The 20,863-nt window shown below is 43.9% G+C and overlaps 1 protein-coding gene across 1 annotated transcript in view; it reads left to right on the top strand.

Moving 5' to 3' along the window:
* The window catches only part of LOC311247027 (protein unc-13 homolog C-like), a gene marked incomplete at both ends in the record, with an annotated part of 325,735 nt that overhangs the window by 149,108 nt on the left and 155,764 nt on the right, over positions 1–20,863 (top strand). The window contains 1 exon segment of the mRNA XM_084337310.1: positions 15,194–15,327. Coding sequence (XP_084193436.1) covers positions 15,194–15,327 — 134 coding nt within the window.

The raw sequence follows: 20,863 nt of genomic DNA, 5'->3' as shown, positions 1-20,863 counted from the left end.
GCGCCCTGAGAGGGAGGTTTGCCCTGGGTGGGAGGTTCAAAGGGTCAAAGTGGGTATAAAACAGGAGGGAAGACTGTCAAGTTTTAAACTGTGGATACCAAACAGAGAAGGTAAAGACGACTTTGAACTGTTGAACAGTAATCCAGAACTATTTCATTGCACTGTAAAATATATATATTTTTTAAACTATTCTATTCTACAATTTGATTGCACTGCACTATTGCACTATTTTACGCTGTCTATTTTTATCTTACTCTTTTTACTATTGTCTATTTAAAACTGAATCAAACCATAAACAAGGTGGCCTGTTGGGATGTTAGATCCTAATGTGAAACACCATGATTTTATATGTCTGCACTTTATGTGCTCATTTTATGCCTGCCTTTTTTCTGTTGTGAATCACTTTGAGCTGCAGTTTCTGTATGAAAGGTGCTATACAAATAAAGTGTATTATTATTATTATCATTAATAGCGAGCACCAAACATGGTGTCAGAAGTCAGAACCAGGTAAGACTTATGAGAAAACAAATAGAAAGATACGCAGAGCAATGACTACCTCACTAATAAATATAGCCACACAAACAGCTAACTGGCTACCATGGCGTACAACATCGCAGTTCCAGAACCCATGGATATGAAAGCAGATGTCTACAACAACTGGACAATGCACAATGGCAAAACTATGAAATACCCACGGGACTGGATAAAAAAGACTAGAAGATACAACTCCGAGTGGCTACTCTACTAACGATCATGGGTAAAGAATGTCATCATCTTCAATGGCACATACAAGACGCAGAGAGGGAGGATGCAGTGAACATATTAGGCACTACAGGCACATTTTGAACCAAACAGGAATGTGATATATGAACGATTTCTGTTTAATGACTGTAAACAAAGCCATTGTGAAACGTCAGAACAATATGTAGCCAAATTGAGGAAGCTAGCAGACACAATGTGAATTTAATACACTGAAAGAAGAGCTTATTCGAAACAGACTAGTCATGGGCACCAAAGACTCCAGTGCACAAGGTGCTGAGAGAACCAAAACTCACGCTAATGAAAGCAGTAGACACGTGTCGCTCCAGTGAACAGACACAAATCCAAATTAAGAAAATAGGCGGAGAACAGGAGGCTGTACATTACACTTCCGGTGGACGTGGCTTCGAATCGAGCTATACCTCACAAGGACGTCAGTCAGAACCACGTATCCAGAGGATGCATAAACAGTCCATTACAGTGACACCAAACACAGGCTACATAAATACCCTCTCTGTCACTACTGTGGATCAATGCATGAGAAGGCCAAATACCCAGCATATGGGGCCACCGGTTAAGCATGTGGAAAACGGAATCACTTTGCCTGAGTGTGTAAGAAGGACCAACACAAATCTCATGGACAAAGAGGGGGTCTCAGATGAACAGTCAGAGTAAATGTGCTATATCTCACAAGTGAACTCTCTTAAAAATGCTACAAACAAGTAGTTCATTAAACAAACTGCACAGATTGATAAGCCATTGAGTTATGATCCCAGCGAGACTCTGAAATGTCAGCTTGACAGGATCTACAGTCAATGTAATGGGTTTCACTGACCTACAACGCATCCTACAGGACGGGAGCCTGACTCAAGAGAAGCCACACTCAAGCTATAATATGATGGCACACTAATAAAGCCCAGAGGATAATATGAACTCAAAGCAGATCACGAAGGGTCGATATACATCCTCAGATTTCAGATAATGGATACAAAGCAGACCTCATTGCTCTCAGCTGAAACCTGCTGAGACTGAACCGAATCACAAACATGTAATTCACAGTGTCAACATCCAGAGCCAGCCGGACACAGGTAAACCCCAGACAGCAGAAGAGATAATTTCCAAATATGAGGATGTTTTTGATGGACTTGGCTGTCTGCCGGGAGAGTTACACCTGGAACTAGACCCCAATGTGCAGCCAGTACAACAACTGCCACAACGGACACCTATTCCAATAAGAGAGAGGGTAATCAAAGCCATAAGAGCAATGGAACAGGGAGCCATCATAGCTCAAGTCACAGAGGCTGCCATGGATCAGCAACATGGTGGTCATAGAGAAGAATGACAAACTGCGCATATGCCTTGACCCAGGTGCACTAAACAAGGCTTTGTTGAGGTCACACTATCAGATGCCCACGGTAGAAGAAGTGTTACCAGACACAGCAAATGCAACAATATTTTCAGTTCTAGATGCTAAAGATGGATACTGGCAGGTGGAGTTGGATGAAATGAGCAGTCATCTAACCACATTCTGGACCCCCGAAGGACGATATACCTGTAGATGGCTGAGGATACCTTTTGGTATAAAACCAGCAGCAGAAGAATATCAAAGGAGACAGCATGAAGTATTGGAGGGCCTGATAGGAATAAGCATGATAGCAGATGACATTTTTGGTATACGGATGTGGAAACACCACTGAAGAAGCGATGGCTGACCATGACAGAGAGCCAGAGAGGCCAACTTAAAACTCAACAAGAAAAAATTCAGGCTGAAGCTTCCCAGTGTGACATACATGGGTCATCGTCTCACGGCAGAAGGCCTGTGTCCAGATCCAGAGAAAATCACTGCCATCCAGAACATGCAGACGCCGACAGACGTCAAGTCACTCCAATGGCTGATGGGATTTGTCAAGGTTCCTACTTAGTCTATCTGATGTATGCGAACCACTACGACGACTGACCGATAAAGATGTAGAATGGACATGGTTACTGAAACATGACACAGCACTAGAGAACATAAAGCACTTGGTCACCCGCCAACCTGTCCTCAAATAATACGTTCTCAAGGAAGAGGTCACCCTCCAATGTGACACCAGCAAGACAGGCCTAGGGGCAGTCCTCCTACAACATGGACAACCTGTGGCATTCACCTCCAGGACACTGACGCCCACAGAACAAAGGTATGCACAGATTGAGAAGGAATGCCTAGCCCTCGTGTTTGCATGTGACAAGTTCAACCAATACCTGCAGACTGTATCACAATACACACTGATCACAAACCACTGGAAATTATCTTTAAAAAATCTTTACTTTCAGCACCCAAGAAGCTACAGAGGATGCTGCTCAGATTACAGAGATACCAACTACAGGTGATGCACAAACAAGGCAAGGACCTACATGTGGCCGACTTCCTATCCAGGACGCCACTACCGAACACAGTGCATACCGAAATGCAGACAACTACCACGATCTACGCCATGGACCTCACGACGACGGAAATAGAACACGTAGATCATGCATGTAATCAACATGTCCACGCAGACGCTGAAAACCATCATAACTCATTCAGCACAAGACCTAGGGCTAGATCCACAAAGAATGGATTGCACGGTGCAAGTTGCACCCTTACTTACAATTCATTATGAATTGAAAATGGGGGACCCTGATGTAAACAAGACAAAAGTCTTTCTCTGGTCTGCATCCCCTTAACAATTGTGTGTATTGAGCCATACTGTATTGTACCCATTCTGCAATCTGTTAATAAAATTGTCATTCAATCAATCACTGTGCAGATTGATTGATTGAATGAAAATGGCCAGGCATAACCAATGACAAAGAGCTTCATCAATGACTGTTCCACCTGCAACTCAGTCCAGCGGAGACAACAAAAAGAAACTATGATTCCCCAACCAATCTCTCACATCCCATGGTCCAAGGTGGGAATGGACTTATTCACAGTCAACAAGACCACATACATCATGGTGGATTACTATTCAGACTACTGGGAGCTAGATGAGCTGACAGACTACACATCATCCACCATTATGGAATGCTGCAAAAAGCAATTCATCAAACATGGAATCCCTCATATTATATTCACTGACAATGGCCCACCGTTCTCTGTAGAGGAATGGGATTTCAACCACAAGACATCATCACCCTACCACAGTCAGAGCAACGGCAAAGCAGAGGCTGCAGTGAAAATAGCCAAAACTCTGATAAAAAAGGCGATCCTGGATGGAAAAGACCCATGGAAAGCCATCTTGGCATGGAGGAACACTCCAACAGAGGGTCTGGGGAGCTCTCCAGAGCAGAGACTCATGTCCAGGAGGACATGGACACTCCTGCCCACCAGGGACACGCAGATAAAGACCAACGTGGTGAGGAATGTCATTGCACAGAAGCAAGCCAAAACATTGACGCCAATATGACACACAAGCATGTGATATGCCTGTGATTATCCAAGGACAAGCAGTGAGAGTCCTGCTTCACCCAAAAGACCCAGACAATAGATGGTCACTCGGAACATGCATCGGTTGACACAGTGAAGTACCACCGGAACCGAAAGGACATCCATCCAGTGAAAATATAAAAAAGATCCCTGTATCCCCTATCGAAGAACAGATCGACTGGGGCTGGGATACAGAGACACACCAGAGAATAGGGAACCACAGGTCGCAATGGGGGAGTCAGAATGTCACCAGAACACTCAAGCCCCAAAACAAGACCAAGACCTGTGAGATACTCTAAGGACTACAGTATATAACATAAGGAGAGAACAAAGACACTGGGTGAACAATGTTATTACAATGTTAAGAGGTTTCATCAGAATGTTGGATGAAAATGGATGGAGTAGACTCTTTGAGTTAGTCTATGAGACACATTTTTGTTGTCAGTTTGTTATGTAAAGAGAGATGTTACGATACCTCAAGTTCAGGAGAGGGCGCTCTCAACCCTGGAGAGGCTGAGCATACTATACAGAGAGTAGAGCAAGACAGGCTGTTATTATTCACGCAGCTGGACATGATGCGAGTGCTCAATAAAGTACACGTCTGAACTACAATGGCGTGTCAGAACCAAACACAGATATAATTAGTCACACACTGATCTAAAATAAAACTCACATAACCATAAGTAAAAATCCTCTGCTTGTAGAACCAAAGACTCTAGTGCCATAATGACCAGAATTACAAAGTCATTCTACCCACCGTCTACAAAGTCACCATCCCCATCAGGTTTGTTTGGCTGAGTAAATCAGAGGTTCCCTTTCACTAGTTAACCTCTGTGGCCTCGTCTGAGCAAATCACCAGATACAGACTAATGCCGCTGCCCCTGATTATCCACAGTTCCCCTCCCAAGGAGAAAGGCCTCTACACTGCAGGAGATAATGTGTTTTTGGGGTCGTAATAGGGGTGCGATACGTTCAAAAGTTGAATAATAAGCTTCCAGTGTTCAACCAGCCTGAGGGGTTGTAGGCAATTACCCGAGCGGAGAGATAGACACTTGCGCTAATTACATTTCCGTCCACCGCGGGCGGCTATACGTGGTAGTCAGCCTCTCCATCAACAGTCCTGCCCCCCACACACACACACTCATCCTCCCAGCCCCCAAAACCTCAGTGAAGACTAATCATTACTATGTCCATATACGCAGGGTAGCCTTTTGAGTTGGCGAACGTGTCATGTTAGCAACTCGATCCCTCGTCCTGACGGTGAGTAAGATGACACGGCGGTAGACCCGGCGGCAAAAAACGTCCCTGTTCACAACCGGAGGTGGCTTTACATAACACAGCAACGAAAACACTCTGAGAGCATTGGGTGGGTGGGGGGATGGTGTAGGATCCAGCTTAAATGCTTCTTAAATCCCGGAAGAGAGGAGAGGATTTAAAGAAGCAAGATGAGGAGAAAGGAACATTGAGCGGGGAGGGAGTGGAGGAGTGAGGGATAGGGGCAGGAGGAGTGAGGGACACGGGCAGGCTGAGAATGGTGAGACAATGAGAAGACACATGGATGATGCTCAGACCAGAAACACCTGCTCATGTGTGCTCACACGCATATATACATCATGTCAAATAGAAACATGGCAAGTAAATTGAACAAATAATCAAATCAATTGACCTTTGAATGGTGTTTGAAGGTGGTAGGGTATGCATGAGACAGCCGAGGGAACTTAAAATTTGAGGAACTCTCTCAGAAATCCCAACTGGCAGAGAGCGAGGAATGTGTTGATCTACAATGGAATCTGGCTGGTCTTCGCTCACGAGGTGTTCCCAAGAGATCCCTTGCATAATGTTTGAATAAGACCTTGTTTACTCTCAGGATATTTATTGATGTGTGTGTTTTGCCTTCGCAGTATGTAAACACATAATGTGTTTACCATGGCTTGACATGAGGGCGCACCCTGGAGCAGCAGCTCCTATACCAGCTGATCCTACATAGGTTCCTTTTCCCTCTCAGGAACTCAGGACCACGTTTGGCCAAGAAAACACTCTCCGGGGTTTCGGTCATTCTGTCACGGAGAGAGAGAATGGATGAGCAGCTAGCCATATGCTAATACGTATCTCATCCTCCGCAGAGACGGAGAGTGATGAACGATAAACATAACGCTAACCGCCAGCTTCTCTCCGGAGGAGCGATGAGCTAGTTACCGTATAGCCTTATGTCGCGGCTAGTTTCCCCAGTGCCAGAGAGACAGAGGGACAGTTCCAGCAGGACGCTCCCACCGACACAGAGGGGTGAAGCCCACGGGTGTGTTGTTGACTGTAAGAAGACAGTGGCCTAGTTAATCACCTTTAACAACGTGTTTATTTCCACATGAGAAGAATATAGATGAGCGAGGGGAGCAGTCTCAGTGTACTGGGATGCATATTACATCCTCCGTAATAGGGATGACTCAACCTTCAACGACCTTCGCATACACACACACACACATACACATGCACACACACACACACACACACACACTACAAAGCGGCTAGCATCTTTCATAGCTAACCCACCTCCTGCAGTGCCATTTGTTTCATTATTCATACAGTACCTTCAACTTAGCAGATTTCTGTCCCCGTGTTCCGTGGCCTGTCTAACCTTGATAACGCCTAGGCAGGCGAATACCAGGCAACACACTGTTTCTAATTTAAATTATGAAAAGTATATGATGTTAAAGAATTTCCTTACGCCATGGTCTCGGATACAGCGCTTAGCCTACTTCAACTTTACAAGGAGAGATTGTACAGGAATGGATGTGTCATTGGGTCATGGATCTGTTGATGTTAAGCCTGCAAGCCTCAAGAAGACTTAGCGAATAGGTTTTAGCAGCCCAGCTCCACCCTCACCAGCTCAACACCAAACCTCATCACTTACCTTACCAGACACTCTGCTCTACATGGTTATTAGCAGCCTCCTTATCGACATCATTCTAGCTTCAATGCTAGACGCTAAATTTGTATCTACTTCAAACTTAATCAAGTCTGAAAATTGTAATGTACAATCTGTTTACTGTTTAGCTTCTGTTGTTAGCTGTACAGATGACCGCTGTGGTGGAAACAAAGTCTCTGAGTCTAGCCTTCAAATGAGCTTCCATCACTGCATTATTCTCTCTCTCATAGCCAGCTTTCTCTGTTGGCAGCTTGACATCGTGGGCTTTGTGGGTATTTTCTCTATGATGTGTCAAAATTAGGGCGAGTCAACTGTGGAAATAGGTAACATCTCCTTGACGCACAGGGTGGTGGTGTTTGCCCTGATCCTAGATCCAGTTGTTGCCGGAGTCCATCCTTCACTGGCACTGGTAGAGGCTTCCCTGTTTGCTCCCCCCACATAGTTTATAACAGACAGCTATTTAACACATGACTTTACCTATCTTCCTCACCCTCCATGCTGCCTTTTGGCTAGTAGCCGACGTGACCTCACTCTGACCTGCCGGCCCGCGCACACATCATCTACAGAGGACCGCTTATAAACGTGTTCTAACGTTATAGGAGGACAAGTAAAACACATTGCATTCTGGCAACAATGTAACACAGTGACTATATTATAATGCCTTACTTTACTCGTTACAGGGAAAGTAATTAAATTACAGTAACATGTTACTGCCCAACACTGCCAGTGAGGTTGTCGCGGATAACAGATCAGAAGAATCAGAATCAGCCTTTATTTGTTATTGTATAGCATACAACAAAATTATACTTGCCACTCTGATGGTGCATCAAATAGAATAGAATACATAAAAACACAGGACACAGTTATTAAAATCGCTTCTCAGTTCAATCGCTTCTCAGTGTTCTTATGAGATCACATTCTCTAGTTCTTCCAACTCACATGTTTTGTGAGTCGTATGTCTTGCGTCACACCGACCTATTCTATTCCCAGTAAACAAATACATTTTCAGTGACCGGTCTACCGGTGGCAGCGTTGTTTTTCACCGATTGTACCATGTGGTGAAGTTGTTTTCCAAGTCCTCTGGCTTGATTAGATTCTAAAGCCACTGGTAGAGCTGCCGCGGTATTGATGTTTTCCTTACCGCACTAATTTGCAAAATATTTCCTACCGCCGCGGTTATTACCGCACGCACACAAAAAAAAAATTTGAATGCATTTTTTTTTTAGTAGTAGTCTACTCTTTATAGCATATAGCCTGCCTCTAGTCTAAATGTCTATCTTTAGAGGATGACTTTGCAGCATGAATATTGTTTGGGATTCGGCAAGCACGCATTAGTTATTGAAAGTGAAACACGGATTCGAAGTTTCCCCTCTGGTCATGCGCAGTTCACTCGGTGTCGCGGGCAGGGGTGGTTACCCCTAACCCCCCCCGACCCTTTCTTATTATTATTACTATAAAGTTACTACTTTATAATAAAGGCATTCGTTTTGTGGCATTAACATTATATAGTTATACGTTCAATAACATCAGCGTATTTACCAGACCATAGCAAGGCAAGCAATACTCTATTCATATCTCAGTTCCTTTCTTTGCTCAGAGCGTGCTGAGTTGTCCCATTCTGCGGTCTGTTAATAAAGTTTTCAATCAGACAAGTGTATAGAACGAAGGGCTTTTATTATAACATTCGTTGCAGACAGTAAAATCATTATGTCTCGTTTAGTACTCCTTAGGAGCGATGGTAGTCCACTCTGGCGGAGAGTTAAAGCTAACGTTATTAGCCGTGTTGTGATGAGCTGACATTCAGGATGTAAAAACCTAATACGCGCTTGCCGATTGGTGGTAACACACTGCATGACGCTACAACGTGTGACGCGTCTCTCTTCTGACCAATCAGTGGTCTGCAATGTTTCACGTGACTTTTCTGGTACCCAATAGGGTCGCTTGGAACCTCGATAGAGGAGTAGGGTATATCTGCAGAGCCGCAAGCCCAACGAGAGGAGGGTAATTTATTATTATTATTATAAAAAACAGCGGTGACGCGGTATTCAGCCTACTCTGCGGTGGCCGTGATGTAACAGCGATACCGCGGTAATGCGGTAATCGCGGCAGCTCTAGCCACTGGTGAAGATAAACCACCTGTGATGTGTTTCCATTTCCCCCACTCCTCTCTCCTGCTACATACTCTCCGTCCCCCACTCCTCTCTCCTGCTACATAATACTCTCCGTCCCCCACTCCTCTCTCCTGCTACATACTCTCTGTCCCCCACTCCTCTCTCCTGCTACATACTCTCCGTCCCCCACTCCTCTCTCCTGCTACATAATACTCTCCGTCCCCCACTCCTCTCTCCTGCTACATACTCTCCGTCCCCCACTCCTCTCTCCTGCTACATAATACTCTCCGTCCCCCACTCCTCTCTCCTGCTACATACTCTCCGTCCCCCACTCCTCTCTCCTGCTACATACTGTACATCCCCCACTCCTCTCTCCTGCTACATACTGTACATCCCCCACTCCTCTCTCCTGCTACATACTGTACATCCCCCACTCCTCTCTCCTGCTACATACTGTCCATCCCCCACTCCTCTCTCCTGCTACATACTCTCCGTCCCCCACTCCTCTCTCCTGCTACATACTGTACATCCCCCACTCCTCTCTCCTGCAACATACTCTCCGTCCCCCACTCCTCTCTCCTGCTACATGCTGTACATCCCCCACTCCTCTCTCCTGCTACATATACTGTACATCCCCCACTCCTCTCTCCTGCTACATATACTGTACATCCCCCACTCCTCTCTCCTGCTACATATACTCTCCATCCCCCACTCCTCTCTCCTGCTACATACTCTCCATCCCCCACTCCTCTCTCCTGCTACATACTCTCTGTCCCCCACTCCTCTCTCCTGCTACATACTCTCCGTCCCCCACTCCTCTCTCCTGCTACATACTCTCCGTCCCCCACTCCTCTCTCCTGCTACATAATACTCTCCGTCCCCCACTCCTCTCTCCTGCTACATACTGTCCATCCCCCACTCCTCTCTCCTGCTACATACTCTCCGTCCCCCACTCCTCTCTCCTGCTACATATACTGTAAGTCCCCCACTCCTATCTCCTGCTACATATACTGTACATCCCCCACTCCTCTCTCCTGCTACATAATACTGTACATCCCCCACTCCTCTCTCCTGCTACATACTCTCCGTCCCCCACTCCTCTCTCCTGCTACATAATACTGTACATCCCCCACTCCTCTCTCCTGCTACATACTCTCCGTCCCCCACTCCTCTCTCCTGCTACATATACTGTACATCCCCCACTCCTCTCTCCTGCTACATACTGTACATCCCCCACTCCTCTCTCCTGCAACATACTCTCCGTCCCCCACTCCTCTCTCCTGCTACATATACTGTACATCCCCCACTCCTCTCTCCTGCTACATACTCTCCGTCCCCCACTCCTCTCTCCTGCTACATACTGTACATCCCCCACTCCTCTCTCCTGCTACATACTCTCCGTCCCCCACTCCTCTCTCCTGCTACATATACTGTATGTCCCCCACTCCTCTCTCCTGCTACATACTGTACATCCCCCACTCCTTTCTCCTGCTACGCCCCCTCCTGTGTGCTGTACTGAAGTCATTATGCTGAAGGTTGTTAAATAATTCAAACCAAATAATTCAATATGTGCTTCATTTTTTACTTATTTCTTAAAAATGTTTTACATTTCTATTTTCTATTACTGTAATCAGACATACATTTTATTTCATAGTGTCCAGTACTGTGCTGTTCTTTTGGACAGTAGCTTGAGTCTCCGTAGGCCACACTGACAGATTGCATTTATGTGTGTGAATGTGTGGGTGTGTATGTCTGTGTAACCCATGTATGCCTACATATTCTAATGTGTTGTGAGTGGTGAGGGTAGTATGTATATTTGGGTGTACTGTATATCCATGTATGTGTGTGTGTGTGTGTGTGTGTGTGTGTGTGTGTGTGTGTGTGTGTGTGTGTGTGTGTGTGTGTGTGTGTGTGTGTGTGTGTGTGTGTGTGTGTGTGTGTGTGTGTGTGTGTGTGTGTGTGTGTGTGTGTGTGTGTGTGTGTGTGTGTAATGGATGTATGGAGGGGTGGGTGTGTGTTATCGGTGGATATGTGTGTGTACGTGTATGTGTAGGTAATATGGTTTTCAGAAGGCCTTGGCACAGCTCCAAGAGGAGTTTTTGTTTAATACATTTCTTATGATAGAAACAGATTATATCTGTTTAACACAGTGGTTCTCAGTGTTGTCTTGTGTACACTCACAAAACACGTTTGTTTCGTAACTATGTTTTTGTGAGTGTGTTTGTTTTCATGTACAGTAGCTATGTTTTTGTGGGTGTTTTTGTTTTCATGTAACTGTGTTTTGTGTGTGAATCCCCCACTATCACTGCTCTGTCATTATACACCCCTTCTCTCTCTATGGTAGCTGCCAGCACTGCTGGTGACAACTAGCTGTAGCAGAGATACTGGGTCTGATCTGTCTCAGTATAGTGATGGCCACCATGTGTTTTTGTGAATGTGTTTATTTTCATGTAACAGTGTGCATTTTTGTGAGTGTTTGCTTTCATATAACTGTGTTTTTGTGAGTGTGTTTGGTTTCATATAACTGTGTTTTAGTGAATGTGTTTGTTTTCATGTAAGTGCTTTTGTGAGTGTGTTTGTTTTCATGTAACTGTGTTTTTGTGAGTGTTTGTTTTCTTGTAACTGTGTTTTTGTGAGTGTTTGTTTTCATGTATCTATGTTTTGTGTGTGAATGTGTGTTCCCCCACTATCACTACATCCACAGACGGCAGAGACAGATCAGTAATAATGAGTAGCAGCGGGATCCCTCCCTCGCTGACTTTGGGACCAACAGAGATTTCTACTATAGCATAGATGTTATCAACATCCATAATCCATAATTCAAACTGGAGAACTGTACACACACACACACACACACACACACACACACACACACACACACACACACACACACACACTGAAGGGAATTATATCACATAGCTACACAAACACATGGGGGAACTCTCTCTCTCACACACACACACACACACACACACACACACACACACACACACACACACACACACACACACACACACACACACACACACACACACATATACACACACACACACACACACACACACACACACACACACACACACACACACACACACACACACACACACACCTCAAAACACAGAGACCTCAAAACCTAGCGAGGCCTTCAACCTAGAACTGGAGAGCCTGGACTGGTCAGAAGAGCTCAGTGGTACACTAGTTGAAGAAACAAAACCAAATTATCAACAATACTAAACAGCATGGCCCCCCTAAGAACCACCAAGGTAAAAAATCGCGCTGAGCCGTGGATGCACTCCGAAATATTGACCACTATGAAAAGTCTCACTATGAAAAGTCAGTCAAAACTTACCAAAAGCTCGAGCAGTGAACTCCAAGCCCACGTGACTGAACTCAAACTGCAAAGAAACAGACTAAGAAATGACGTAAACTCCATGATCAAAACGGCAAAAAAGAATTTCATCAATGACAAAACTGAGGAAAACAAAAATAAACCCTGTGAACTTTGGAAATTACTCAATAATCAACTAGGCTGCAGTAAAAAACTTAAAACCAGATTTTCAAACATAAACATAAAGACGGACACCACGCTCATCACAGACAAACTGGATGTGGCCAATTACTTAAACATTTTCTTCACAAACATAGCCACAACACTGGTAAATAAACTACCCTCCCACTCAGGGCATTTTGGGGTAGAACACATCATAGCCTACTACAATAACCTAGGGGTCCGCAAAGACGATTTCAAACTAGAAATGGTAACAACAGCTGAGGTACTAAAAAAACTGAGCTCCCTCCAACCTAACAAGGCCACTGGCCATGACAATATCCCCTCCAAATTCCTCAGAGACTCAGCAGCCGCCATCACCCCAGTCATCACACACATAATAAACCTCTCCATAAAACAGGGACACGTACCCAAAGACTTCAAAAGTATAACCCCCCTGCACAAAAAGGACAGCAAATTAGACCCAGGCAACTACCGCCCTGTTTCTATTCTTACCTCCATCTCGAAAGTCATGGAAAAAATAGTATACGAACAGGTAGAAAAGTACCTTGCGGAAAAAAATCTAATCTACGAATTCCAATCTGGCTTCAGAACATCCCACTCCACTGACACATGCCTTCTCTATTTGAACGACCACATCAAACAAGAGGTGGACGCGGGCAAATACTGCGGCATGGTCATGCTGGACCTACAAAAGGCCTTTGACACTGTCAATCACTCCATTCTGATTGACAAGCTAAAAGCAATTGGTTTTGATAGTTTATCAGTGAGCTGGATGCAATCCTACCTGGAAGGGAGAGAACAGATGGTGGAGGTAAACAGTACCCTACCCCCCCCCCCTCCCAGTGAGCTGTGGTGTTTCACAAGGAAGCATACTAGGACCGCAAATGACATGTCGTCAGCTTGTGACTGCAACTTGTTCCTCTTCGCGGATGACTCAGCCCTGCTGGTCTCTGACAAGAACAAGTTACAGGTTGAAAAAACCCTCAGCTCGGAACTAGGCAGAATCTGCACCTGGCTCGCTGATAACAAACTATCATTACACCTGGGTAAAACAGAGTCGATTCTCTTCGGTTCAAATAACAAACTCAGCAAGACCGACGGCTTCTCAGTTAGAGTGGGTGACATTATTGTCACAAGGAAAGATGAAATTACATACCTGGGTTCCAACCTAGAGGCAAATCTTTCATGTGACAAAATGGCATCCAATGTAATAAAAAAAAGTCAACCAACGAACTAGATTCCTGTACCGGATCTCCTCTCTGGTAAACAAGAATACCCTGAAGACTCTGGCAGGAGCACTCATTCAAGGGTGCTACAACTATGCTTGCACCTCATGGTACCAAAGCACCTCAAAGGCGCTAAAAACAAAATTACAAACATCACAAAACAAACTGGTCAGACTACTGCTTGACCTTACTCCTAGAACCCACCTCACCCCTGCCCACTTTGACAACCTAGGATGGCTTAGAGTAGACGACAGAGTGCAGCAACTTGCAATGGGCCTGGTCTAAAAGATACACTACACCACTAAGGTACCCATGTACATGTCAAAATACTTCCCAAAGGTCAGTGAATACCACAACCACAACACCAGAGGGAGCTCCACAAATCATGTTAAACCCAGACTCGGCTCAAACAAGGGACTAAACACGTTTCACAATTACTGTATGCCACATCAATGTGGAACGCCCTACCCACAGCTGTAAAGGAATGTGAATCACTACCCACTTTCAAAACCACTCTCAAAGAGCACCTACGGGAGACTGCAATTCGAAACTGGCCCCTGTAAATGTCTAAACCCAACCCCCTCCAATGTACAGTCCCCCCCCCCCCCCATTCCACCCACCCAACCACCTCCAATGTACAGTTTCCCACCCCACCTACCCAACCCCCCACCCCACCTACCCAACCTCCTCCAATGTACAGTTTCTTCCCCCTCAAATGTATATACTCTCTTTTCAGACTACTTTTGTACACATAAACAGTACTGTATATTTGTAGATCTGGTATGTCATAAATGTCTAGATGCAACAGTACTGGCTACCTGTATGTCATGTATGTCATATATGTCATGATGAATTGAAAATGGGGGACCCTGATGTAAACAAGATGAAAGTATCTATCTGGTCTGCAACCCTTTAACAATTGAGTGTATTGAGCTGTACTGTATTGTACCCATTCTGCAATCTGTTAATACAATTTTCAATCAATCAATCACATGGGGGAACTCTCTCTCTCTCTCTCTCTCTCTCACACACACACACACACACACACACACACACACACACACACACACACACACACACACACACACACACACACACACACACACACAGACACACACAGACACACACAGACACACACACACACACTGATGCTTCATCCACTGCCTCTCTGTCTCTTCCCTGTCTCCTCGTCTCACTTCCTTTTCTTCTCCATAGGCCCGCAAGCAGGATATACCCCGCGAGGAGCAGGGTCCCTCCATAAAGAACCTGGACTTCTGGCCAAAGCTCATCACACTGATGGTGTCTGTGATTGACGAGGACCGGACAGGCTACACTCCAGTCATCAACCAGTACGTCTCACTGTTCTATCACCTCAAACCTCTGTGGTGTGTGTAGTACAAGTTGATGTTGTTGTTGTTGTTGTTGTTGTTGTTGTGGTGGTGGTGGTAGTAGTAATAGTAGTAGTAGTAGTAGTAGACACAGTAGTAGTAGTAGTTGTCGTGTTGTAGTTGTATCATGAATAGTAGTAGTTGTAGTAGTAGTAGTAGTGGTAGTAGTCGTAGTCGTAGTAGTAGTCGTTGTTGTGGTAGTTGTAGTAGTAGTCGTCGTCACATTATTAGTAGTAGTGGTAGTAGTGGTAGTAGTAGTAGTAATAGTCACAGTGTAATAATAGTAGTAGTAGTAGTAGTAGTAGTAGACACAGTAGTAGTAGTCACAGTAGTACAGTAGTAGTAGCAGCTGTAGTAGTAGCAGTAGTAGTAGTAGTAGTAGTAGTAGTAGTAGTAGTAGTAGTAGTAGTAGTAGTAGTAGTTTTTCATCAATGGCCTATGTTCCGAAAGGAATAAAAAGGCCTAAGTAAAAAAGTAAAGTAGTAGTAGTAGTAGTAGTAGTAGTAGTAGTAGTAGTAGTAGTAGTAGTAGTAGTAGTAGTCGTAGTAGTAGTAGTAGTAGTCATAGTAGTAGTAATAGTAGTAGTAATAGTAGTAGTAGTCGTTGTCGTAGTAGTAGTAGTAGTAGTAATAGTAGTAATACTTTGATGATCCTACAATGGCAAATCTCTCTATCCCATTTAACACTTGATGTAGCTAGATGTAGTGCTTTAGACAGATGATGGCATCCACAATGTTTTCCCAAACTATTAACACGTTCACATAATCTGTCATTCGAATTTTGAGAGCTCAACATTCTAAGGATGATGTCACAACATACAGCTGAGGGTTAAATGGAAACGTGTGAACCACACCTTTGCATAATGCTGTAGGATATCATGAAGAATGTGCTCAGTCAACCGAGATCCAGTTAATAAGGTTTATTAGCCATAGAAATATACAAGATAAGTAGATACGCGGCTGAGTGGCTCTCGCCCAGGTGATCAGCTAAATGACCTAGGTAGAGAAAACCGATTGTGGTCGGGGGGAGCCCTTTATAGTGAAACAGGGGGGACGACACACACTCATATGATAGGTCAACAAGTGTGGGGGGGGGGAGGGGAGAGAACAATCATATGATAGGTCAACAAGTGGGGGGGGGGGGGACACACTCATATGATAAATCAAACAAGTGGGGGGGGGGGGACATTTGATATCCACGACAATGCAAAGAACAACTATTTACCTGCACTGTTGCACCGTTTCCACCGTCTATTGGAAGAAACGGTCCTCCCAGAGAGGTGAGATTTGGGTTTGAGAGTCAAGTCAGTCTTTATTTTTATAGCACATTTACAATGACTAAAAGCCAAGTGCTTCACAGGTAGGACATGATAAAAACACATACAATGCAGTAACAAGTAAAATACACTAAAATTACACAAAAAGGTATTGTACATTTAAGAAAACAAGAGCAAGGTGCAATATAAAAGAGACAAGAAAATTGATTAAAAGTCCAGAGTAACAGCAAACATAGTGTACAAGTGGCAGGCTAACTCTGGTCAAAAGCCAGGGAAAAGAGGTGCATTTTAAGCAGCGATTTAAAAGCCTCTAAGCTCTGGGCAGATCTTATGTGGGGGAGGCTGTTCCAGAGCCGAGGGGCAGCAGCAGCGAAGGCTCTGTCTCCCCTGGTTTTGAGCCTGGTCCTGGGCACCTCCAGCAGGAGCTGGTCAGCAGACCTTAGGGCTCTGGATGGGGTGTGGTGGTGCAGGAGCTCAGCCAGGTACAATATAGCCAGCACATGTAGTGCTTTACAAACAGAGACAGTTTGTAGTACAGCACAGTACAGAAGCAGCAGGAACAAATGTAGACTGGAGCTGAATTATAGAACAGCCATGGGCTTGTTTTCTATACGGTACAGAGAGGAGTGGGGGCTTTGCCCTGTAAATTATAGGTGAACCTCAGACGCTGCAGGGATGGTTTTTAGAAAAGGAGCTGTATTATTCAATTCCAAACATGTCACATGACCTGGAGAAAATATAGTGTGAGCTTGTCTCAGAATAAAAAGGAAGAGGCGCCTCTTTCTCTCTCTCTCTCTCTCTCTCTCTCTCTCTCTCTCTCTCTCTCTCTCTCTCTCTCTCTCTCTCTCTCCCTCTCTCTCTGCTTCTCTGTGTGTGTCTCTCTCTCCTCTCTTACACTCTGCTCCCTTCCCCCTCTCTATCGCTCTCTGTATCTCTCTCTATCATGTGTATCACTCCCCTTTCTCTCTCTTACACTATTTGCTCCCTTCCTTCTCTGTCTATCTCGCTTTCTCTCTCCTTGCTCTCACTTTCTATCCTCTTTCTCTGACTACAGTACCTACCTCTCCCTCTCTTTCCCTCTCCCTCTCTCTCCCATCTCCCACTCCCTCCTCTCTCCTCTCTTTCCCTTTCTATTATCTCCTCTCGCTCCATCTCTCTCCCTTCCTCTCTCTCCCTCGTCCCCCCTCTCCCCCTTCTCTCCTCTCTCTCCCTCGTCCCCCCTCCCCCTTCTCTCCTCTCTCTCCCGCGCCCCCCTCTCTCCCTCGCCTACCTCTCTCACCCCCCCTCTCTCTCTCTTTCTCCATCTCTCTCTCTCTCTCTCTCTCTCTCTCTCTCTCTCTCTCTCTCTCTCTCTCTCTCTCTCTCTCTCTCTCTCTCTCTCTCTCTCTCTCTCTCTCTCTATCTCTCTCTCTTTACCTTTCTATCCATACTCTAACTGATTTACGATGCTTGTTAAGGATGTGTTTATGCCCAGAGCTTTCTCTCTTCCGCTCCATCTTCGAATTATAGATTTGCAATATTCATGCCTCTGTTTACTCCACCGCATTCCTCTGGTCGGAAGTTGAAACCAAGAGAATAATGTTTGAATAGTAGGGATGTGCCGAGTCCCGATACATCTCATCCCGATGTCCTAATGTTTAAAGACTTCATCTCTGATTTGTGGGGAAACAGCGCCCTCTACACCTTTCCAACCCCGCTTTCATTTCTTATTGTGCACCGTGGTTGCATCTCATTTCTCCGCGCTACATACTATTTATATGCAAATTCCAGTATGTGATCTGTCAGTATGCAAATACGGTATATGACAGAGATCTGTATGAATACTAAAAGAACCAACGTTTGACGTATGGAGTGAATCGTTGCTACTTGCTACATGATTGTTTCAATCCCACAATTCTTCACCAGGTTGTTTCCAGTGTCACTTCCGGTTCAAGGTCAACACAAAATTCCCAAACAAAAGTACAACATGTATTGCTGACCACTGAACCATAATTTGTGGGTGGGATTTGGGGGCAAAATGGACAGTATACCCTCCTATTAACACCGGCGGTGCAAGTGGAAATAACTGCAAACTGTTTTCTTCTTTTGTTGTTACAAACAGCTACTTCTGTCTAGTCTAATGAGTCTGGCTGTGTGATGATGTTTTTTTTTTCCCTTTTTCTTTCATACACAGAACAAGACATCACAATACAATAACATTAACAATAATAATAATAATAATAATAATAATAATAATAATAATAATAATAATAATAATAATAATAATAATAATAATAATAATAATAATAATAATAATAATAATAATAATAATAATAATAATAATAATAATAATAATAATAATAATAATAATAACAATGACAACAGCGACAACTACAATAATAACAGTACAAGAGACAGGCAAACAAGAAAAAGTAAAATAATAAAAATTAAATTAAAAATAAATGTGGCTCTTACGTGTGTGCATTACCTATGTGTGCTATATATTATGTGTGTTCTACCTACCCATGTGTGCGTGTGCATTACCTATGTGCGTGTTTTATGTGTGAATGTTTGATATGCCTGTGTAATTTACGTGTGCATGTTGCATGTGTGTGAGTGATGTGTGTTCTATGTGTGTGCATGCGTATATGAGTGGTGTGAGCGTGTGTATGTGTGCGTGTATATGTAAGCACCTTTACATTAGTTACGGTTCCCTCTGCAACGATACCAGCACAATCAGACAAAAACAAGGCAGCATTGGTCTATAGCAGGGGTGTCAAACTCATTTTCACAGAGGGCCACATCAGCATTATGGTTGCCCTCAAAGGGCCAAAGACCGTATAAATGTTAATGTAATGTTAAATAAATGTAGCTACTCATTTACATATTGTTAAACATGTTGTTTCTGTATTTATTACTTATTCAAGTTATACATATTGCATATGCATAAATGTAAAAATATATGTTAGCTTATGTTATTTTAACAAATAATTTTAGTTTATCAGAACCCCATATTACTCCATCAATCAATGATCAAACCATTCAAGTAAATAACAAAGAAGAATATCATCAAATACAAGCTATGACATTAAGTTTGTTCAAAACCTTTTTGTCACAGTCAAGAGGGGCAGAACTAACAACTGTGAGCTGCAAAGAACACGTGGGACAGATGTAGCAGATGTTACAAAAACAAATGGCTGCACACAACCTTGCAGAGGCCATACATCCAACTAATATAAGATAGTTTAATTAACTTTAAATACAGTACAGCTCAATACACACAATTGTTAAGGGGATGCAGACCAGAGAAAGACTTTCGACTTGTTTACATCAGGGTCCCCCATTTTCAATTCGTAATGAAATTGCTATTATGTGTCTGCATGAACACACAACTGTAACTGTACTCAAAAATAACAAAATAAGGGTTCTCAGTTCACAACTATATTGGTCAAGTTTTGGGTGGGACTTGTTTGCGTCCCTACAGCTTCTTATTCAATTGAGCGAGATGCTCGGTTATGTCACACAGCCAGTTTGCATCTGACAGTTCAGACAATATTTCTTCAACCCTTTGTTACCTATTCCGCCTGGATCTTTTTTGTATTTTGAGCTGTAAAATTGTCAAAGAATGTCTGAGGAGTAAGTGCTTTTGGCTTTTTTCCTTTGTTACTTCATCAATACCTCAGATGTTCAACATACATGTATGTGTAAGAATGTGTAATAACTAAGGCTGTCAAAGTCAAAGCTTTATTAACGCATTAACCCACAATTATTTTAACACTGCTATTTTTTAACCCAATATTAATGTTATAAATTTTTTTTTTTTTTTTTTTTTTTTACCTGAGCTCTTGGGGGGCCACATCAAATGACGTGGCGGGCCGCATTTGGCCCGCGGGCCGTGAGTTTGACACCTATGGTCTATAGGGAGGTTATGGGTAATGGGGAAACCCACCAAGCACAGTGGTACTGTAGACAGTGCAGGTCCGATATGAGACAGATATGGGTCCCATATCTCATAGAAGGTGTCCAGTTTAGAGTGCAGCATGCACGTGATATATTCACAGGGAATGCATTCCATTATGATATTGTGCCATGCCCTCTTTGATGGGACCTCTTCCTTGATCCAGAACAACAGGATGTTCTTCCTAGCAGCAAATGTCAACAGATTGAACAGTATCTTATGTTTGAAATTGGCAATATGAATATCTGGGAGGCCTAGTAAGAGGCAGAGGGGATCCAGTTTGA

Source organism: Notolepis coatsorum (assembly GCF_963971535.1).
Source record: "Notolepis coatsorum genome assembly, chromosome: 20".
Taxonomy (NCBI): domain Eukaryota; kingdom Metazoa; phylum Chordata; class Actinopteri; order Aulopiformes; family Paralepididae; genus Notolepis; species Notolepis coatsorum.
Note: the sequence above shows the minus strand (reverse complement) of the source record. Positions and strands in the feature narration are given on the sequence as shown.